Source organism: Oryctolagus cuniculus, chromosome 14 (assembly GCF_964237555.1).
Source record: "Oryctolagus cuniculus chromosome 14, mOryCun1.1, whole genome shotgun sequence".
NCBI lineage: Eukaryota > Metazoa > Chordata > Mammalia > Lagomorpha > Leporidae > Oryctolagus > Oryctolagus cuniculus.
The window spans coordinates 97,176,834-97,198,156 of record NC_091445.1 but is presented as its reverse complement, the minus strand read 5'-3'; the positions used below and the strand labels follow the sequence as shown (position 1 = coordinate 97,198,156).

Sequence of the window (21,323 nt, the reverse complement as noted above, 5' to 3'; positions counted from 1 at the left end):
AGGGCGAACCCCAAACAGGTAGTTCAGTAGAGTAAACCAGCCAGCACCAGCAATTGCACTGAGTCTGTAGACACATCCACCAGATTTACTGCTCTGTGCGTGACATGTCCACCCCAAGCGCACCAGCAAGAACGCAAACAAGGGCCAGCACTGTGAGGTAGCAGGCCAGGTTTCGTCCTGCAGCGCCAGCATCCCATACGGGTACCAGTTAGTCTGCTGGCTACTCTTCCGATCCAGTTCTGCTCATGGCCTAGGAAAGAAGTGGAAGATGGCCCAAGTCCTTGGGCCCCTGCACCTGCATGGGAGACCTGGAAGAAGCTCCTGGCTCCTTCTTTGGATCGGCTCAGCTCCAGCCATTATGGCCATTTGGGGAGTGAACCAGCAGGTAGAAGACATTTCTCTCTGTCTCTCCCTATCTGTCTTTCCCTCTCTGTCTGTTAACTCTCCCTCTCAAAAAAAAAAAAAAAAAAAAAAAAACAAAACCCTCAAGCAAACCAGGCAGGGATGTGCCAGAGAATAGCACCCCTTCTCCACAAGGACAGGATAACACCTCCCCCTCCACGCGTAAATCAGAGGTGGTCAAACCCAAGGTCAAGAAATGTCTGAAGACCAAACAATGAGACCCAGAAGGTACCGAGCGTTCACAGCCTCCCTGCTGCAGACAGCGTGACTCGCAGGGCTGCTGCTGGTCCGAGCACACATCTCCAGCACCTCCTCCTGCCCTGTCCCAGGCCCTCACGCTCAGATTCCTGCGTCCCTGCCACGTGGCAACCACCAGTGCTGTGGGGCACTGGGAAGAGAGCCCTTGCCGTACGCACCCGTGCCCAGGCACAGTGAGTCCTAAGCACGGACGCTGGGACACGGAAGGCAAGGCAGCGCTCCTGACGCAGGTCCCCCAGAGGCCTCCTACCTCCTTCGTTCCCAGCTTGCAGTCACTTTAAAGTGACATCAGACCCGGGCCGGCGCCGCGGCTCACTAGGCTAATCCTCCGCCTAGCGGCGCCGGCACACCGGGTTCTAGTCCCGGTCAGGGCGCCGGATTCTGTCCCGGTTGCCCCTCTTCCAGGCCAGCTCTCTGCTGTGGCCAGGGAGTGCAGTGGAGGATGGCCCAGGTGCTTGGGCCCTGCACCCCATGGGAGACCAGGAAAAGCACCTGGCTCCTGGCTCCTGCCATCGGATCAGCGCGGTGCGCCGGCCGCAGCGCGCTGGCCGCGGCGGCCATTGGAGGGTGAACCAACGGCAAAGGAAGACCTTTCTCTCTGTCTCTCTCTCTCACTGTCCACTCTGCCTGTCAAAAAAAAAAAAAAAAAAAAAAAAGTGACATCAGACCCACCACTGGGGCCTTCAGAGTCCCTCTTCCAAAACAGGTTTCTGTGTCCTTTGCTGGTGTGTATGTCCCTGAGTCCACTGGCCTGGCCGCCCTCCTGATGCTGCTCTGGTTCAGGCGCTAGGGCAGACAGAAGGTGGGCCTAGGCTCTGCCAGCCCCATGGGGTCGGCCTCTGCACATCTGCTCTTCAGTTCCTTCTCACTAGTCTTCAAAAGTACATAAAGCATTCTTCATGGGTCAAGGAATAAAATTTTAGTCACAAGCAGTAATCGGCCAGCCCTGCTCTCGATGTCAAAGGTGGGAAGCTCAGGTCCAGGCACACTTGGTATGAGGCCCTGAAAGAACACGCCAATTCTTTTCCCACCTCCCGGAGGCAGGAGGAGTGAGGCCAGCCCCTACTCAAGGACAAGCTGTAACGCTCCGGGAGCCTCTGGAAAGGGACCACTTGCCTGGTTGTGTCCGGCAGGCTCTCACTGGCCGATCAGGGGGTGCCTCCACCTCCACCTTCTTCCCAGGATCAAAGTCGTCGGCCTCCCCCTCTGTGTCACAGTGTTCTTTCTCTCGCTTCCGCTTCTTTTCCTCCTGGGGTACAGAGAAGCAGGAGTTGTCAGTGGCTCACCCCAGACTAGCAGCAGGGATTCGGAAGCGTCTGCCAGCCTTCTCCTTAGTTCCTGGGGGAAACAGGAAGGGGGAACGCCCTCTTCTAAACGCCCTTCTTCTTCACAAAGATCCCCCCGCAGGGGCAGCCTAGGACGATGCACGGGGGACAGAGCTGACGAACGATCTAGGAGGGCTGCGCAGGCACCTGGTGTGGGTTCCCAGGGCAGGGCCCCTCCGCCTGCTGGCGCCCTTACCTTTCGCTTCCTTCTTTCTTCGTCATCAAGTCGCTTCTCCTTCTCTGACTTCTTCTTCTTTTTCTTCTTCTTCTCTTTGTGTCTCTCTCGCTCATGGTCTGACCTATCGTCGTAGTAACTGGAGTCGTGGCCGGATCCCGAGAGTTCGGTCACTTCACTGCCCCCAACCTTAAGGACCAGCTTCAACGGCTTCTCCAGGGGCTTGTCCGCATAATCTGGACAGACACGGACAAGGGCCTCACCGTGTGCTCTGCCACCAGCACTACCCCTGGGTGGGAACCCTCAGTCCAACATGCGGGGCCGAGAGTAGAGCTTTGCCACACCACGGACAGCCAAGTGGCCAGACAAGACAGGCAGGCAAAATCGGCCATGGCCGGGTGCTCCCCCCTAGCCATCTGCGCCCACTCCCTCTGCAGTGAGCTTCATGTCCCTTTCGGGTCACTTCAGGCTCACTGGGGTGCCCGGTCTCTCACAGCAGCCCACCACTGCAGAAGCAGCAGCCTGGGCCTCAGGAGCCCCCGTCTGCTGCAGCCCCGCACGCACTGACCGGCAGAGCTGCAGGACCGGAGGGAGGGAGGGAGGGAGGGAGGGAAGGAGGGGGGGAGGCAGTGCTGGGCACTGGACTGCTGTTCCCAGGACAGGAGGCAGGAGGGGTGGGCAGCAGGCAGGAATCCCCACCACAACATGGACCCAGCCCACCGAGGGCCCTGGATGCCCCTCCCACTCCCCAGACCCTGTCCACCTTCCAGAGGCCGGGTATGCGGTCCCAGGCGCACGCCCACCGGGCTCAACCCCTGTGCCCAGGACCCGGCCCGCCACGCCAGGACCGCCTCAGACGCTGCGCCCACCACCCCTGGCCTCCCTCGGCCCCAGGGTCCACGGCCACACCCACCATGCCAGGACCCCTCAGTCCAGGCGCCGGGACCCCGCCCACCTCAGCAGAACCCCCGCAGCCCGGCCCCGGGACCCGCCCACCCCTCAGAACCCCGCAGCCCGGCCCCGGGACGCTCTCCGTCCCGTGCCCGAGACCCCGCCCACGTCCCCAGAGCCCCCTCGGGCCGTGGCCGGACCCAGCCCGCCGTCCCGGGGCCACCTCCGCCCCGCGCCGGGGCCCGCGCTCAGAACGTCCCCCGCGTCACAAAGGCCGCCGCCGCCTCACCCTCGTACGAAGAGCGCCACTCGGTCTTGTGCTTCTTGTGCTTCTTGCCCATGGCGGCGCCAGCGCCAGCGCCCGGGCGCGAGCGGGCAGCCGGGACCGCGCGCCGCTCAGAGCCCGCGCGCCGCTCCGGAACCAGCCCTGCCGGCGCCGCGCCGGAAGTCACCCCGCCCTCGGACTCGGCGACCGCGACGCCGAGCACTTCCGGGTCAGGGGGCGGGGCGCCGCGCGCGGCAGATTCGAAGCGCGGGCGGGGCCGACGGGCTGAGGCGGCGGCGGCGGCCACGCTCCGGCCGGGGTCCCTCTGCTCCCGGTGGCGCCATGGACGAGGCCGTGGGCGACCTGAAGCAGGCGTTGCCCTGCGTGGCCGAAGCGCCCACGGTCCACGTGGAGGTGCACCAGCGCGGCGGCAGGTGAGACGCCGGCCCGGGCAGGCCCGCCCGCCGCTGAGGGCCCCACCCCGGGGGACCGAGGAGACCCCGTGCCCGGAGCGCCGGGAGGAGAGGCCGCGGTTCCTCGGGCCCCGCGGTGGGCTTGGCAGGTTGCAGCTGGCCGCGTGGGGCGGGACAGGCCGCGGTTCCGTGGGCACAGGCACGCGGCGCGCTGAGGGCGTGGGCACGGGCGCCGGGGGATGTCGGAGCCGGCTCGGGGCGGCACAGGCGGGATCCGCGCGGTGCGGGCTGGCCCGAGTCGGTGGCCGAGCCGGCCGGCGGCCAGCGCTCTCGGGGTCCGGGACCCAGCGGCGCGGCGGGCAGGGGGCTCCGGGGTCCGGAAGCCCAGCGCGCGGCGGGCAGGGGGCTCCGGGGTCCGGGACCCAGCGCGCGGCGGGCAGGGGGCTCCGGGGTCCGGGACCCAGCGCGCGGCGGGCAGGGGGCTCCGGGGTCCGGGACCCAGCGCGCGGCGGGCAGGGGGCTCCGGGTTCCGGGACCCAGCGGCGCGGCGGGCAGGCGGCTCCGGGGTCCGGGACCCAGCGGCGCGGCGGGCAGGGGGCTCCGGGGTCCGGAAGCCCAGCGCGCGGCGGGCAGGGGGCTCCGGGGTCCGGGACCCAGCGCGCGGCGGGCAGGCGGCTCCGGGGTCCGGGAAGGGTGCAGCCCAGCGCGCGGCGGGCAGGGGGCTCCGGGGTCCGGGACCCAGCGCGCGGCGGGCAGGGGGCTCCGGGGTCCGGGAAGGGTGCAGCCCAGCGCGCGGCGGGCAGGGGGCTCCGGGGTCCGGGAAGGGTGCAGCCCAGCGGCGCGGCGGGCAGGCGGCTCCGGGGTCCGGGACCCAGCGCGCGGCGGGCAGGGGGCTCCGGGGGCGGCCCAGCCCGCCCGCGCCGGCGTGCGCCCCCAGGTCTTGGGGAGGCGGGACTGGTGGCGTCGCGACTCGGGTCTGCCCTGTGCTTGCTGCTTTCCCAGCACCGCGAAGAGGGAAGACGTGAAGCTGGCTGTCAGAAAGCTGCTGGACAGACACAACATTGTGTTCGGCGACTACAAGTGGACTGAGTTCGATGACCCTTTTCTGAGCAGGAACGTGCGGTCTGTGGCGCTCGTTGACACCGAGCTGAAGGTGAAAGCCCCGCAGGTAACTCCTGGTTCCGGGCCAGAGAGGGACCCCCGCTCTCGCCAGGGCCGTGGGGACCGGCTGGCGCCTGCTGGGGGCAGCTACTCTCGTGGCTGTAAGGGCCCAGGGGCTGCGTGGGAAGTGGCCCTGGGGTCAGGATGCGCTCAGGAGAGCGGGACAAGTTAGAAACCAAGGGTCAGTGCTGTGGACGAAGGGCTGTCCGCGCTCCGTGGGCGTCGGCACCGTGGCCCGGGAGGGGCCGTGGGGGCTACGCATGAGACCGCTGGTGAGCGGGGGGCTGCTTCACCAGCTGTCCTCGGGGTTCATTTGTGGGGTTGGGGGGTTCTGTTAGAGTGCCTGTGCTGGGGCGATCCTGACACCACTGTGAGAGCAGCCCCAGAAGTGTGCACAGGGAGGACACGTCCGCTAGGGCTGTGCACGCGTGTCTGGTGAGGCAGGGCCTGAGCCTTGGCGTGTAAGGCGGGCCTCCTCACTGCTCCGTCAGCAGGGGGGGAGGGGAAGAGCTCTCCAGCACGCTGTGCGTGTGCTTGGCCTGTCCTGACGCGGGCAACGCTCGCTCCTTGCCTGCACGTTCACCGGTGGGAATTGTCCTAACAGAATTTGACAGTGCTGTGTGAACAGGTGTGTGTTCTGTGCTGCCAGTGACAGCCAGCACCTCGAGGTGTTTCAGTTGCCACCAGTCAGGTACTGGTTTAACGCTTTTGATGCATTTTCACCAAATACGATGTAGCCATTGAAAAGCATGAAATGGATTTTTATCTACTGATGTCAGATGTCTCCGAGCTATAGGAAGTGGGAGAAGTTACAGATTAGGGAAGCGCGCTGGCAGAACTGAGTGCTGGTCAGATGGTGTCAGCACGGTACATCTAGGTCTCTGAGCTTGTAGTTAGGGCTGTCTTCATTCTGTGTTTGTTTTGTTTTGTTGTTGTTTTCAGATTCATCCATTTATTTGAAAGGCAGAGTTACAGAGAGGCAGAGAGAGAGAGAGGTCCTGCATCCTCTGGTTTACTCCCTAGATGGCCACAATGGCTGGAGCTGTGCCGATCCAAAACCAGGAGCCAGGAGCTTCTTTTGGGTCTCCCACAAGGTCCAGGGGCCCAAGCACTTGGGCCATCTTCCACTCTTTTCCTAGGCCATAGCAGAGAGCCGGATTAGAAGCGGAGCAGCGGGACTCGAACCGGCGCCCATATGGATGCCAGCACTGCAAGCGGCAGCTTTACCCACTACACCACAGCCTCACTCTGTGTTGTTCGCATTTTTCTCAACAGTGACGTGTTACACTGTGAATATGAAGAAACAGTTGTGGTTTTTTAGACGTATGTAAGGGAGCACAGGAAAGGAGTGAATAAACACTTTTAAAAGCTAAACTTAGGGGCCGGCGCCGTGGCGCAGTGGGTTGATCCTCTGCCTGCGGAGACCAGAAGAGGCACCTGGCTCCTGGCTTCTATCGGCACAGCTCCGGCTGTTGTGGCTACTGGGGGGTGAACTGGCGGAGGGAGGACCTTTCTCTCTGTCTCTCCTTCTCACTGTCTAACTCTGCCTCTCAAATAAAAAAAAGAAAAGAAAAAGAAAGCTACACCTACACGTGTAAATAACCTCATCTCATCTGAGATCAAGTATGTAACTACTACTCAGTTCACCTCTGCTTTTTGGACTTTAGTGCAACTTTGTGCTGCTGGAATTCGAAAGGGAGCTGTTTTAAATGTGTGTGGATTGTGTGGTGTCTCCCTCTCTTCACAGCCCATTGATTTGAGTGCATGCACTATTGCACTTCACATCTTCCAGCTGAATGAAGATGGCCCCAGCAGTGAAAATTTGGAAGAAGAGACAGAAAACATAATTGCAGCCAATCACTGGGTTCTGCCTGCAGGTACTGGTGCCGGCCGGTGTGGGGCCGGCTGGGGACCGCACGTGTCCTGGGCTCACTAAGTCGGCCGGTGTGGGGCCGGCCGGGGACCGCACGTGTCCTGGGCTCACTAAGTCGGCCGGTGTGGGGCCGGCCGGGGACCGCACGTGTCCTGGGCTCACTAAGTCGGCCGGTGTGGGGCCGGCCGGGGACCGCACGTGTCCTGGGCTCACTAAGTCGGCCGGTGTGGGGCCGGCCGGGGACCACATGTGTCCTGGGCTCACTAAGTCAGTCCCGGGCTTTTTGTTTTCTAGGATTTTAGGAGATGTTTTATTTTTCATGAAACGAAAGGGTTTCACAAAAGAGGAAAGTAGGGGTTTCGGTGTAAGGCTGCATTGTTCTTTGGCCAGGCACCTCACAGGCGGTGCTGCCGAAGCTCTTCTCGTGCCCAGCTGTGCCCCCCCCCCTCCTGTCTGTGGATTTTGCCAGTGTCCAGCTGTGGGAGTTCATTTGATCGTCAGGTTCTGTGTCCCGTGTCCCAGTAGACGTGGCCTGCCACATGGGCAGGGTGGTGGTATCTGTGCTGGTGTTCAGACGTGGCTCCCCAGAAGATGACAAGATGTGGAAGTCTGTCTTTTACTCATTTAATTTATTTGCCAGAAGTCAGCTGTGACTGGCACGTATTTTGCACCCTTAATTTCAAGACAAACTAACATTTGAAGAAAAAGTTGAGAAGCACACGCGTCCCTGTGATGAGACTCAGCCCACGGCACGCAGAGCAGCGTGGGGGCAGCAGCCCAGAGAGGCGCCAGGAGCGGCGAAGTCTGCTCTCCTCAAGTTCGTCTTGGTTTTCTTCTCTCGCAGCTGAATTCCACGGACTCTGGGACAGCCTGGTATACGATGCGGAAGTGAAGTCACACGTGAGTCGTGGTTTTCCCCAAGCACCCTCTTACTTGGAGAAGGTCGCTCCTGTGGCGCCACTACACCTCTGAGCGCCGTGGCCCGGAGGCTCTCAGGGATCCCTGACATCTGTCCTGTGTGCCGGCCCAGTGTGGAGCTCCCTGAGAGGGAAGAGGGAGGAGAATAGCTTGAGGAATCCCCCTCTTCCGGGGAGGTCTGGGCTTCGGGGCAGCCCTGCAGGAGCAGGAGAGAAGCAGGGCCAGGCCAGGAGCAGCGGGCCCACGCCTCGTTCTCTTCACGCTCTGGGGCGTGGTGGCAGACGGCACCTCGGCCATCCCAGCGGCTGCACAGAGCCCTGCTGTTGTCTGAGACTGTACCGTGAGACTGCCCATAGTTCTCCCACATGGGGAGGGATCTCACCTGTTAGCTCATAAATCCCCTCGTGGTATCATTTAACGTTGACGTTTTGAATAGAAGTGATCGTATTGTTCTTTTTTTTTTTTTTTTTTTTTTTTGACAGGCAGAGTGGACAGTGAGAGAGAGTGACAGAGAGAAAGGTCTTCCTTTGCCGTTGGTTCACCCTCCAATGGCCGCCGTGGCCGGCGCGCTGCGGCCGGCGCACCGCGCTGATCCGATGCCAGGAGCCAGGTGCTTTTCCTGGTCTCCCATGGGGTGCAGGGCCCAAGCACCTGGGCCATCCTCCACTGCACTCCCTGGCCACAGCAGAGAGCTGGCCTGGAAGAGGGGCAACTGGGACAGAATCCGGCGCCCCGACTGGGACTAGAACCCCGTGTGCCGGCGCCGCTAGGTGGAGGATTAGCCCAGTGAGCCGCGGCACCGGCCGATCGTATTGTTCTTTAGTTGAGATAGTCCTAGCCAGCTTTATCCTGTCTTTTCAAGATGCCTTCAGAAGTGAGAGCCTGGAGGTGTTCACCAGGCACGTGGAGGTGCTGGTCCCCCCGCAGGCGGCCTTGCTGCCCTGGCTGCCTCTCTTCACTGGGGAGGGCTTGAGGGGCCGCCAGCGACTTTGCTGGGAACCTTTGCCTCCCTCACAGGTCCCCTCACCTGAGCTCTCTCTCCTCCATCAGCTCCTCGATTACGTGATGACAACCTTACTGTTCTCAGACAAGAACGTGGACAGCAACCTCATCACCTGGAACCGCGTGGTGCTGCTACACGGTAAAGCACGTGGGCCCCTGGGCACGGCCAGCGGCTGCGGTGGGCTCCTGTGGGGGGCTGCAGCCGTGCCGCCAGCCTGCCCCACTTGCACCTGACACATCCTTGTCACGTGGGCTCCTGGGCTCGGCCAGCGGCTGCGGTGGGCTCCTGTGGGGGGCTCCTATGGGGGGCTGCAGCCGTCAACTTGCCACAGTCACACACTTGGCACTGGCAGCCTACACATCCTTGTCTTGTGACTTTCTGTGTTACTAAACTTTTCAAATAACTCCACCTATTTACCTATTTTCAATAGTTCTTTAGGATAGAAACTGTCGGGTAGTTATTTGTAATATCCTCAGAACTTCACCTGATGACTAGTCGATTACTAAATCACACTTTCAAAGAAATTTTGTCTGGCTCTTCTCAGGAGATAAAATTGGTGGATTTTTCTCCATGTCACTATATGGAAAGTGAACAAAGGTGCAGCCTTTCTACTTTCAAGCTTGAGCGATCATGCTAGGGGGTTTCTGTGCTCTGCCAAGGGTGAAGTAGTGCACTGCTATTGTCCGACCATTTGAGATCATAGTTTCAGACCAGAGTCTCACGGTGGGGGGTGCTTTCCCAGAATGGAGTCTCAAGTGCTCCAAAATGGAGTCCCTACTGTCAAGGTGCTACTTCAAGAGGAAGGGGGAGTGGGGCTGGGGCCGGGAGAGGGGGTCAGAGTTGGGAGGCATCTTACAGAAGGGGAAAAAATGCCTACCCAGACCACTGCGGTGGAAGCCCTAGAGAAAGTCAGCTTTGTGCAGTTCAGGTTGTCTGACTGCGTGACAGGGGTTGTGGTGCACGGGGGTGAGCCGCCAGCTTGGGGTGCCCCAGTCTCATCTCAGATGCTTGCTTCGGGTCCAGCCACTCCATCTCCCACCGGCTTCTCGCTAACGCAGCCCGAGTAGGTGGGTCCCTGCCGCCCGTGGGGGTGCCCTGGAATGAGTTGCTGACTCCTGGCTTCTGTCTGGCGCAGGCCTGGCCGCTGTGAGCATCTGGGAGTGAACCAGTGGATAGAAGGTCTCCCTGTCTCTCCTTTGTCACTCCGCCTTTCAAATAGCTATAAATCTGTAAGAGAAAAGGTGTTCTTGTACACAAACTGAAGAACTGGTTTGTGTCTTTTTAGATAGCAGATGCCCCACGGAGTGCCCTGCTTGCAGGGTCGGAGGACACGGTCAGTGGCCCTTGTGATGGTAAAGTGCATTGTTCTGGGTAGGCAGTGGCCCAGCAGTTGGGGTGCCAGCTTCCCTTGCTGGAATGCCTGGGCACCCAAACACTTAGACCATCCTCCACTGCCTTCCCAGGCCATAGCAGAGAGCTAGATCGGAAGAGGGGCAGTTGGGACTAGAACCGGAGCCCATATGGGATGCCAGCACCACAGACAGAGGATTAACCTACTGCACCACAGCACCAGCCCCTGGAATATCCTTATTTCATATGTCATCTTTTAAAAAATTTATTTTAAGATTTATGTATTTATTTTGAAAGAGCAACAGAGAGAGAGGGAGAAAGAGGGGTCTTCCATCCACTGGTTCACTTCCCAAACGGCCACATAGCAAGGGCTGGGCCAGGCTGAAGCTGGGAACCAGGAGTTTCATATGGATCTCACGTGCATGGCAGGAACCCAAACCCTCGGACCATCTTCCACTGCTTTTCCCAGGCCATTAAGAGAGCTGGATCAGAAGCAGGGCAGCCGGCACACAAACCAGTGCCCATGCGGGATGCCGCCGACAGAAGTGGCAGCTTTACCTGCTGTGCAACAGCGCTGGGCCCTCATAAATGAATTTTTAAAATAATTTTCCGTTTAGAATTGATTACGTATTTCTTCTCCAATCACTGAAAGTACTTGGAGAAAATCAGAGTTGGACCTGTCTTCGTTTTCAGCCAGGTGGCAGTCATTGTCCCTTGAAGTCACCTCAGTTCTGCAGGCCTTGTCCTTATGCAGGACACACAGGGCAGGGACGGGTGCCAGAGGAGCCCTCGCCGTGCCACTCTGGCTCAGCGTGGGCTGCAGGCCCGCCTGTAACTCCCTTCAGTGAGAGATGGCACTGCTGTGGCTCCCGGTTCCTGCGGAGGTCCTGACGAGGGTGGCTCTCTGTCTCTCTCTCAGGGGAGGTGTGTTGACCTTTGCAGGGTGCCTGGGTAGTAGATTTCACAGAGGAAGTGTGGGGGTGAGGACAGGTGTCACACTAGACTAGACCAGAAAGTGCTGTGTGGGGCTGTGGCCAGGGGCAGTGTGCTGGGTGGGGTAGGAGGTGGAGGCTGACACCAGAGCACGCAGAGGAGCCCGGATACTTAGAAAGAGGAATGGACTTACAGTATGTTCCGTGCCTTGAAGTTGCTGAAAGACTTCACAGGTTACCCAGCGCTGTTTGTAGTAGCAGCGTTAATGGTGCTCAACTCTCCTTTTATATTTGGCCAATAAGGCAAATACCAGCTGGAGAAATCTGTCACATCACTGACTTGAAATCGTATTTTCTTGGATCCTGTTACAGGTCCTCCAGGGACTGGGAAAACATCGCTGTGCAAAGCGTTGGCCCAGAAACTGACCATTAGACTGTCCAGCAGGTAACTTGTGGGCAGGCGAGAGAGGAGCAGCAGGGATGGGATTTGTAGCATAGGAAGCTGCTTTGCTTGAGAATTGTTTCATGTGAATAACAGGTTCCTCTCCTTTCATGCGAATCAGTCGTCGCTCTGTGCTTAGCATCGTCTCAAGTTTCGGTTTCAGTTTATGGAGACGTGTTTTAATTTGTTGCCACGTGTAGCCTGGTCTGGTGGACGCCCCAGGGCGAGAAGAGTGGGTGTTCTGCACTGCTGGACGGTGTGTGCAAACGTCTGGTCAGGGTGCGTGGTGTCCCTGCTGGCTTCTGTCCACTTACCCTCGGAGAGTGAGCAGTGTCCAGGGCTTCCGTTGTGGGTTGGTTTGTTTCTCTTTTGAGTTCTGGCTGTTGAGGGTTAATGGTTTTCACCACAATTGGAAAATGTGTGGTCATTGTTCCTGCAGCTAATCTCCTCATTCTTCCCTTTTGTTTGAGAATCTGTTATCTTCACATTAGACTTCTTGGTATTGTCCACAGGCCAAGTAATGTACTTGCCCATTTTATGTTTCTTAAAAAATAACCTGTGCTTCACTTTGAACAGCATCTGATGCTACAGCTTCAATTTCTTTCTTTCTTTTTTTTTTTAAGATTGATTTATTTATTTGAAAGTCAGAGTTAGAGAGGAAGAAAGAAATGGAGACAGAGAGAGGTCTTCCATCTGCTGGTTCACTCCCCAAATGGCCACAACAACCGAGGGTTGGGCCAGGCCGAAGCCAGGAAGCAGGAGCTTCTTCCGGGTCTCCCACATGGGTGCAGGGGCCCAAGCACTTGGACCATCCTCCACTGCTCTCCCAGGCCGTTAAGCAGGGAGCTAGATCAGAAGTAGAGCATCGGGACTCGAACCAACACCAGTGGAGATATCAGCATGCAGATGGCAGCTTAAGCTGCTGCGCCACAGGGCCAGTCCTACAACTTCCATTTCTTTAATTTCTGCAGCATCCAATCTGCTTTTTAAAATCTGCTCAGTGAATTTTTATTTCCATTAGTGTATTATTGTTCTTCTCTATAGTTGTCCTTTCTCTCGTTGTGCTTTTGTTGTGTCTTGAATACTTTTGTAACAGCTGCTGTGACGTTCTTGTCTCCTGATTGCATTGTCGTTAGCATATCTGAGTCTGACAGTTGTCTGGTTCTTGGGCTGATGAGTGACATATTTCTGCTTTTTGGTATGTCAAGGGATCTTTGGACGCTAAACATTGAGATTTGGAGTGTCTCGATGTCTTCTCAGGTGGTTGGATTTCAGCTCTTGTCGTGTGGTGTGAGCTTCCTGAGGTTTGTTTTAAGCTTGTTAGTGAAGGGTCTGGGTTTAGTGTCGTCTCTGCTGGGTGCCGGGAGTGATCCCCAAGTGCCCTCCACGGTGGCGCCAGAGCTGAGCTCTTCTCAGCTGCTGTGAGCTCACAGGGCTCCAGCCTCACAGAACGCGTGCCTCAGTGTTCTGCACATTTCTAGGTGTTTACCTCGTGTCCCCTTGCCCTCTGCTGTCTCCAGCCCCCCTGGCTCCCTGAACTCTGGCCTCTGTCACCTCCAGAGACCGCATGCTGTGCCTACAGCCAGGACAGCCGCAGGCCGCAGCTCACTCCTGTCCCGTGGTCACTGCTGTCTAGCAGCCTCACCGGGCGCTGTTGCATTGGCCTTTGTCTCTTTTCTCTATGCTTAGTCACAGGGCAGCTCTGGTATCTACTGTTCCAGCGGAATTAGAAGAGAAGTCCTGTGAGATGTGCTTCTGTGTGTCTGTTTCCTTCTTCTGAAACGTGTCATTGGCGTTTCCACACAGGGCGCGTGCTGGGTTTCAGTGCTTCATGTTAGTAGCCCGGCCCTTGTCTTGACAGCTGCGTTAAAGGTGGCCAAAGATGGCTTCCTAAAGGCCAGAGAAGATTTCATTATAAGAAATAGAATTGATTCCAGTTCAGAGATCCAGAGATACATGTTTATTTTAGGCTTAGTAATGGCAAAATAAATCTGACCAAGCCTTGTGCTCACTTTGTTTAATGTCCAGCCTGGTTGTTTTTCCGTTAGGTCGTCTTCCTCCCTGAGAACACAGTTAAGTAGTCTTCGTTACCAGTGTTAGTGAGAGGGAGTGGTCTTCCCTGTGGGTGTTAGCAAGTGGCCTCCTTCTCTTTTTTAAATGGAATGCCAGTGACGCCTCGGAAGTCCTGTTTCTCTGCAGACGTTTGGTTTTGGGGGGCAACGTAAGGAGTGCTTGGAGTCGGCCTTTCTCTTGCCCCTCTCGTTTGCTGTTTGACTTTAGTCTGAGGTGAGCACGTCAGAGCCGCCCGCTGCCTGCTCGTGGGCAGGGAGCAGGCACGCTGGTTCCTGACTGAGCTTCCCGGGGCTCAGGTCTGTGCAGGAGAGTGAGCCACATGCTCTTGTCCATGGGGAAACGCTCAGCTCCTGCCCAGAACGCAATTCTTGTCTTTGTTTGCTTGCTGTATTAGTATTGCCAATGATTTTTAAACATAAGACTATAAATTATAAGTAGATTAAAATGGAGGTTTTACTCTTTAATTCATACAAGGTTATGGAAAAACTTAATTTGCTGTGATCCTGTTGGGTTTGCGAAACTGTGGATACATAGTGGGCTGGGTGCCTCCTTCTTGGGTGGCTGCCCCTAGAGACACACAGCAGTGATTTGTAAAGTAATTTTCTTGGCTCATTTTTGTTATCTAGGTACCGGTATGGTCAATTAATTGAAATAAACAGCCACAGTCTGTTTTCCAAGTGGTTTTCTGAAGTAAGTATTAAATATTAATTCTGATCAGCTCAGTTGCTGACTATGTGATTGAAAGCAGCGTGACTATATCAGGCAGCTAGGATAGACGTGGTGTGCATTAGGCCGACGGGGAAGCTGTAGGGAGGAAGATGGGGGCTCACGAAGGGTTCCAGTCCGGTGGGACCTGGCACGGGCTGAGCCTGAGCGCAGCCTCCCTTAGTCACGTCCCTCACCTCCAGCAGGGCCGCAGGGCACTGCAGACCCTTAGCGGGGAACGGAGCCAGCACTCGCCGTGGGCTGTGCCCCTCCGACACACCTCCGTGCTGCTGTGCATGGAGGCTGGCTGTGAGCTGAGGGGGGGACAGGGAGTCCCATGCTGCCCCTCGCCTCTGAAGGGACCTGCCCGGGACCTGGTGTCTGTGTGTCCCACAGTGCACACGCACAGGCTCGGTGGGGACAGGGAGAGCCCTGGGGACGGCACTCAGCCCGTCTGCACCATGCTTCATCTTGCTGGTCTTGAGGACAGTGTGAGCAGGGCAGCCCCTATGCCGTGCTGCACCGGCCCAGAGCAGGTGCGGGCTCAGATCCCAGTCCTGGCTGACGAAACTGAGAGGGAAAGTTCAAGTTGACTTCCACTGCGCTGGCCTGGCTTCTCAGATCTGGAGTGTTTTCTGAGGGGCCCTCAGGAGACCGTGGGCTTGGGGGACAGGGCATGAAGTGCCCGTGTGCTCGTGTGTGTGTTCATCACAAGCTGACGTTTTGATTCCAGAGTGGCAAGCTGGTAACTAGGATGTTCCAGAAGATTCAAGATTTGATTGACGACAAAGAAGCGCTGGTGTTTGTGCTGATTGACGAGGTGGGTGTCGCAGACGTGAAGGAAGTGCCGGGCTGAACCGCCCAGCGTGCTCAGGCCACTGCCGGGTGCCCCGTGCCAGTTCTGCTGCCCGGCCACCCTGGGTGCTGAGCTCCTGCAGCAGGGGTTCAGTTGTGATCTCACTCCTGCACGGGCAGGGCTTGATGCCGTCCCTTCTGACTCGTGGCTCGCGCTGCAGGTGGAGAGTCTCACGGCCGCCCGCAGCGCCTGCAGAGCAGGCACCGAGCCCTCGGATGCCATCCGCGTGGTCAACGCCGTCTTGACCCAGATTGACCAGATTAAAAGGTAACTCCCTGACATTGGGGCCTTTGCATGGGTGATGGATGACATGTGGTGACTGCGTAAGCCTGGGTCTTTCCTCCCAGCTCTTCTAACTAAAAGTGCGTTTGGCGCTGAGTACCGACTCTCACCTGTTTCCACACTAGAGACAGCATACAGTAAATGAAAGCTTTAAAAATCAAGTGTTTTTTAATTTATCAAAAGAGTGCGACTTGGGCAGAAAACGAAGAGTGAAGCATCGCTGCAGCCAGGCGTGGGTGCTAGCGCCGGTGCCGTGAGCGTCTGAGGTGCTCGCATGGGCACAGGGCTGTCACCCTCTTGCCCAGCAGAGTGCTCCCCCAGTCCAGCCTTGTGAGTCCAGGGTCTGCTGTCTGTCAGTCAAAGGTGACTGCTCACAGGAAGTGACGTGCGAATCAGACGCATCGGTTCCCAGCAGTGCCTCAGCAACTCCTTTGCTGATCAGGACTCCGAGGTGCTGAGTGCCCGGGAGCCCACGTGTTCACCAGCTTGCGGGGTGTGCAGTGACAGAGACTGAGCTGTGCTATGGAGCACTCTGCAGACCAGCATGGGGTCAGCTGCAGGAGGGGTGGGGGCCCAGGGAGGGAGAAGGCCTTGCCTGCCTCTAGCTTCCCGCCCACCCTGCTCTAGGCCAGCCTGGTAGGAACGGAAATGGCTTCCTGGTCTCACCTCCTTCCCTCCCCACCTGCCCTCCATCTAACTTACCTGGCTCTGTCCCCGCCCCAGTCCCCTCCTTCACCTGAGTGCTCAGTTTTGTTTTCCTGGAACGTTGCACAGCATTTGACCCCTGGTGACCCGCCCTGCTGCATCTGTTCCTGCCCCGGCCTCTCTCTGCCCTTCTCCGGTGCTGCTCACTGTGGTTGTGGCTGGGTCCCAGACGTCTGCTGGCCTGGAGGCCCCTCCTGGTGGGGCTGTCAGCTGCAGTGACCTCACTGTGATGTCGGAAGATGGGGCTCCCTACCTTCCTCACTTCCTCATCACACGTGAGGTGTGGGCTCAGCTAGGAACAGGGAGATGTGCTTGCCTTCTTCCCCTCTTGTTAGCCCAGCTCCTGGTTCAGGGCCTCCGGCTGATCCCCCCCACACACACTCTGGGTCATGGTTCCCAGCTTTGTGCCTGGCTCGGCACCTCCCTCCTGCCCCGCCCCTCACCTGGCCTGCACACCACTGCCAGCCTGGGGTGCCTGGGCCCTTGTGTTCCACCAGCTTTGTTTGGCTCACCCCTGCTTTACAAGGGGGCCCCAGCCTTTGCCAGAGTTTAAGTGAAGCTGACGTCCCGGGTGCTTCCCGGTCAGGGAACTGCAGCTCCCCCACAGGCCCAGACAGGCAGCGCAGCCACATCCTCTGCACCCAGGCAAGGAGCAGCTGCTGCCGCTCTGGGGACATCGGCAAACAGGCCAAACACCAGTGGCTGTTAGTGTGGTGTTTAGAGACTGGAGAGGAAAGCAGACGTCAAACGGGACAGATAATTCAGCTCCACCACTTATGGGAGAGCGGCATGAGCTGTATGGGTTTACTTGTGTGGCTGTGCCAAGGCAAGGGGACGAAGGTGCCCAGGGACATGGCACAGGAGTGAGGGAGTGAGTCCAGCTGGGTTCAAGCAGGGCTTTCGAGAAAGCAGAGGAGCAACCCGAGCAAGGGCCCTGCGAGGGCTGCTTGGCGTGGTTGTGCTGCAGCCCGGGGCGTCCAGCGGGCGTTGGGGTGGACAGGAGTCAGAGCTCAGTAAGGCCCTGCAGGCCACAGACGGCTGATTGGTGCCGGCTGAGCCTTTGCCTCCTGCTGCTTGCACTCAGATGGGGTTGGGCACCATTGAGCCGACTGTGGGCCTTGCTTCCTGGTCGCGACAGGCATTCCAATGTGGTGATCCTGACCACTTCCAACATCACTGAGAAGATCGACGTGGCCTTCGTGGACAGAGCTGATCTCAAGCAGTACATCGGGCCCCCCTCGGCAGCAGCCATCTTTAAAATCTACCTCTCTTGCTTGGAAGAACTCATGAAGGTACCCTCGTTATTCTCACCCTCGTGAGCTGGCGTGACTTGAAATGAGCTGGCCCTGTTGTGGGACACAGGCATTAACCGTAGTCTTGGTCGGAAAGGCAGCCTGGTCTAAGGGTGGGCATGAGGGCCACTGACCCATTAGCTTTGCTCTTTCGGCAAAATAGGGCGATCTCTTCTTATTTGAGACGCTGATGTGCAGGAGGTGGGTGAGTGAACTGTGGATGTGTCATCTGCTGTTCTAGACTGGCCGTGCCTTGGAAATGACCTTCCACTCTGGCCAGGTCTCCCTGCATGAAGGAGGAGACGGTGGTGGGCTGAGCTCACGGGAAGCGGATGCTGGCTGAGCTCGCGAGACTGCAGTCTGACCCAGGGTCTGACCTGTGGGGCTCACTCTGCCTACAGAGGGTCGTTGTAACTGGCCACAGCAATGACCGTGGTTCATGGGAGAGGCACAGTGCAGGTCCTGGCTGTTGTCATCTGACTGAAGATCGGAGTCCAGGGGCTGTCATCTGACAAGTGTTCCTGCTCTGCTCACATGGAACGACCCTGTTCTTCACCGTGCCAAGAGCAACTGACAGGGCCCGTGTCAGTCCCACGGGACCCCATGTAGTCATGTCCCACCTTCCCTGGCTGCAGACAGACTAGCGCCCCCAGACGCTGAGCCTTGAGGGAATTCAGGTGGTGACCAAGCCCGCCAGCAGTGAGGGTACACAGTAGCTGTTGTGCTAGTAGTGTGGAGCTGTGCCCACTCTGCAGCCCACCTCGGCGTCATCAGTCAGGTCAGCACAGCCTCTCTAGTGGCCCCACAGCAGAGAGCTGGACAGGAAGAGGGGCAACCGGGACAGAATCCGGCGCCCCGACCGGGACTAGAACCTGGTGTGCCGGTGCCGCAGGCGGAGGATTAGCCTATTGAGCCGCGGCGCCGGCCTCTTTGCCTTTCAAAAAAGTTAAAAATAAGTAAACAATCTTAAAAAACAAACTAAGGTTGCTCTTTGAGAGGTGTTCGAAGCGCTGGCCGCAGTGTCCCATCTGTGGGTGTAGGTGCTGGACTCGCCCCGTTGGTCAGCTGTGCTGGGGAGGGGTGTGTGAGGGAACAAGCTTGTTGGTGTCTGTACTTCTGTGAGGTGAGCTGGTCTGCGCTCAGGCTGTGTGTGCTGTCTGTCCCTTGCTGAGGGTGCCTGCACTCTGTCGTCTGTGGGCCCTGTCCTAACTGTCCACGCCATGTCTCCCAGTGTCAGATCATCTACCCGCGCCAGCAGCTGCTGACCCTGCGAGAGCTCGAGATGATCGGCTTCATTGAAAACAACGTGTCCAAGCTCAGCCTCCTTTTGAGTGAGATTTCAAGGTGCGCATCAGCCTCGTTTGTGACCTGGGGAATGCGGGAAGCCTAGTGACAGGACAGCGAGGGCTGTGGTGTGAACTCCCGAAGCACCAGAGAGGTGACACGCGTGTGCCTGAGAGCAGAGCCTGCAGTACAGCCCTGCCCCCCTGAGGACAGGAGACGCAGGAGCTGTGAGACCCGCAGGCACGCGTGCTGGTGCCCCCCACTGCTGCAGAGACGAGAAGTGGCCTTGGTGTTCACGGGGAAGCAGAGCCGTGAGGGGCAGCTAGTCGGGGTCTGGGGTTGTGTGGGAGCACTGCCAGGACCCTGTGTGAGGGGCCTCACCACACACGGCAGTCGGGGAGTGAGGGGCCAGTGTGGCAGAGCCTTGGACTTACCTGAAGCCATGAGGAGTTCTTGAGTGAAGGGTAACGTGAAGAACGAAGTGAGTTTTCCTTTTTCTACTCTGGAGAGAGCGCTCCCGTCTCACAGGGCCAGGGCTGGGGTGAAAAGAGCCAGGAACAAGTCCAGGTCTCCTGCACAGGCGGCGGCAAGAGTGCTGGCCCTCGAGCCAGGGCGGCGTCAGCAGGAAACGAGTCAGGGTCAGAGCTGTGCCTGTCTGGGGCCTTGGCTGACCGTGCATGTCCAGGGCGCCTGGCTTTACGCCTGGTGCCCCTGGCAGGTGCTGCATTCCCTGAGCACAAAGAGGGGCGCCACGCAGTGGAACACAGACGTGGGCCTGGGTGGTGCTTGCTTTGGGGTCCAGGGCTACTGCCCCGCCTAGAGCAGAAGCTGAGAATGGGAAGCCAGCCCCACTCAAAGGTCGCAAGGTCAGAAAGGACACAGCGGAGGGAACCAGCAGGGGCTGCAAGGGGAGAGAACGTGGGGCCAAGGGTGGGCCTGGGCCGCCCTGAGCCACCCCCAGCCTCGGGTTTGGCCCTGAAATGAAGGAGTTGTTGCTTGGAACTGACATCCTGCGCTTGGCCGCTTCACACAGGAAGAGCGAGGGCCTCAGCGGCCGGGTCCTGAGGAAGCTGCCGTTCCTGGCTCACGCGCTGTACGTGCAGGTGAGTCTGGGCGCTCGGTTCCCACCCTCACCCTCTTGGTCCACAGGTCTGGGCCTCCTGGGACTCCCACTCGGCAGCCGAGGGGCTGCCTTGCTCTATCCCCGTGCCTGGGCGGAGCTGCGATGGCTGTCTTGAGCTTCCTGGAAGAGGAGGCCGGCCGTGTGTCTGCTCACACACACACACGTCTGCCTCCATCCGGCCCCAGCGTATCCCGTCCCCAGCTCTGGGCTTGGCGCACACAGAACGCGACCTGGGGCCACGGCCTCTCCTGGTCGGGGGGGCTCTGAGAGGGTGGCAGGCAGAGAAGCTGACGTCTGGTGAGAACACGCGTCTCGTAATAGTTCCTTCCCAATTGGTCACTTGGCTCCTGTCTGGTCATAGCAGCCTGTTTGCTGGGTGTGGTGCTCAGAGCTGAGCTGAGGTGGGTGGCTGGGGCCGGTGAGTGGGAGCCGTTCAATGCAGCGAGGGTGCAGGGACGTGGTGACTTTGTTAAGCCAGCAATGTCCTTGGAGCCGCGTGGACCGAGGGCTCCAGGCAGGCAGACCGAGAGGTCCCGAGTCTGTTCCCAACAGCGTCTCCCTGCCTGCAGGAGCAAGGGAGCCCTCGGGTCACCTTGTTTGCCTTTTGTGAAGTAGAGAATGCGTCACATTTGTGCCCTGCTGAGTCCTGGGCTTGCTGAGCCCCTTGGTGTGTCTGCTGCCAGAGGCCCTGCCAGGGTGACGGCTGTGTGCTCTTGCAGGCCCCCACTGTCACCATAGAGGGCTTCCTGCAGGCGCTGTCGCTGGCAGTGGACAAGCAGTTTGAAGAGAGAAAGAAGCTCTCAGCTTATGTTTGACCGGATCCCAGCAGCGGCGTTCCTGGAGCACCACTGCCGGGACGTGGCCTCACGGCAGCCGCCGCTCAGCATCCCCCTGGAAGCCGCCTGGGCCTGCAGGCCAGCCCCCGACGAGGCCGGGCTTCCCGGGAAGAGGTGTGCGACCTTTGTGCTATTCCTGATGCCCGCCAGACCTCGACTTGTCACTTCCGCTCTAGAGCTCATCTGTAGGAAACCACGTGTTTCCTCCACCCATCCTGCCTGCAGCCGACCAGACGCGTCACACTGCCAAGGCTGGCTTTTGTTTAAAAGGAAGCCGAGGACGGGCGCTATGGAAACAAAAGAAAAACGCTGTTGCCTTCGGTAAGCATGAAGCCATAGCGTTTCTCAGGCCAGAACCCAGAGTTGCTTCCTGATGGGAAGCCTGTTCCCAGGCAGAGGGCTCGGTGAAGTGTCCTGTGTGACCATCGGACGCCTGCTGCCTGCAGGGAGCACCGCCTCCCGTGGAGGCGCCTGCGTGCCGGTCATCCCTCGGGACTGCCACCAGCTCCGGTCACTGCCTGGACGTTTCTGCCCATTTTCTTCTCTGTTCTGATGTTTTTCATGCTTCCAGAGAAGATGCACGTCAGCAGAACAAATAAATGGGTCGGTTATTGATGTGTCACAAAATACCATGTTTTGCTTTTATCTCATGCTAAAATAAATCTCATAATACTGTTTTGTACATGAAGTTCACTTTCTAAAGAGTTGTTAACTTTTTGTTGTAGAACTTTTTAAATATTAAATTTTTTCACAACTTTT

The 21,323-nt window shown here is 58.4% G+C and overlaps 2 protein-coding genes across 4 annotated transcripts in view; one reads left to right on the top strand and one right to left on the bottom strand.

The window, feature by feature from the left end:
- BRD9 (bromodomain containing 9) overlaps positions 1-3,473 on the bottom strand; it is a 27,936-nt gene extending 24,463 nt beyond the window's left edge. For all 3 annotated transcript variants that reach the window (XM_070056929.1, XM_070056930.1, XM_070056931.1), the window contains exons 1-3: positions 3,341-3,473; positions 2,182-2,396; positions 1,777-1,909 (exon numbers count right to left, since the gene is read on the bottom strand). In XM_070056929.1, coding sequence (XP_069913030.1) covers positions 1,777-1,909; positions 2,182-2,396; positions 3,341-3,392 — 400 coding nt within the window. In that variant the 5' untranslated portion in view covers positions 3,393-3,473. The remainder of the gene's footprint in view (positions 1-1,776; positions 1,910-2,181; positions 2,397-3,340) is intronic.
- TRIP13 (thyroid hormone receptor interactor 13) lies at positions 3,463-21,323 on the top strand. The gene is made up of 13 exons (XM_051840567.2): positions 3,463-3,750; positions 4,732-4,897; positions 6,638-6,767; positions 7,608-7,663; positions 8,732-8,822; positions 11,339-11,411; positions 14,108-14,171; positions 14,920-15,006; positions 15,203-15,309; positions 17,168-17,321; positions 18,553-18,665; positions 19,639-19,708; positions 20,448-21,323. Exons 1-13 carry the CDS (start codon positions 3,659-3,661, stop codon positions 20,541-20,543), a joined length of 1,299 nt encoding a protein of 432 aa, XP_051696527.1. The 5' UTR covers positions 3,463-3,658; the 3' UTR covers positions 20,544-21,323.

Excerpts from the sequence above, each read along its gene's own strand:
- TRIP13 (XM_051840567.2), top strand. The coding sequence starts at position 3,659 with ATGGACGAGGCCGTGGGCGACCTGAAGCAGGCGTTGCCCTGCGTGGCC. Across the intron at positions 11,412-14,107 it reads ACCATTAGACTGTCCAGCAG|GTACCGGTATGGTCAATTAA; the intron begins GTAACTTGTGGG and ends TTTGTTATCTAG. Across the intron at positions 15,310-17,167 it reads CAGATTGACCAGATTAAAAG|GCATTCCAATGTGGTGATCC; the intron begins GTAACTCCCTGA and ends TGGTCGCGACAG.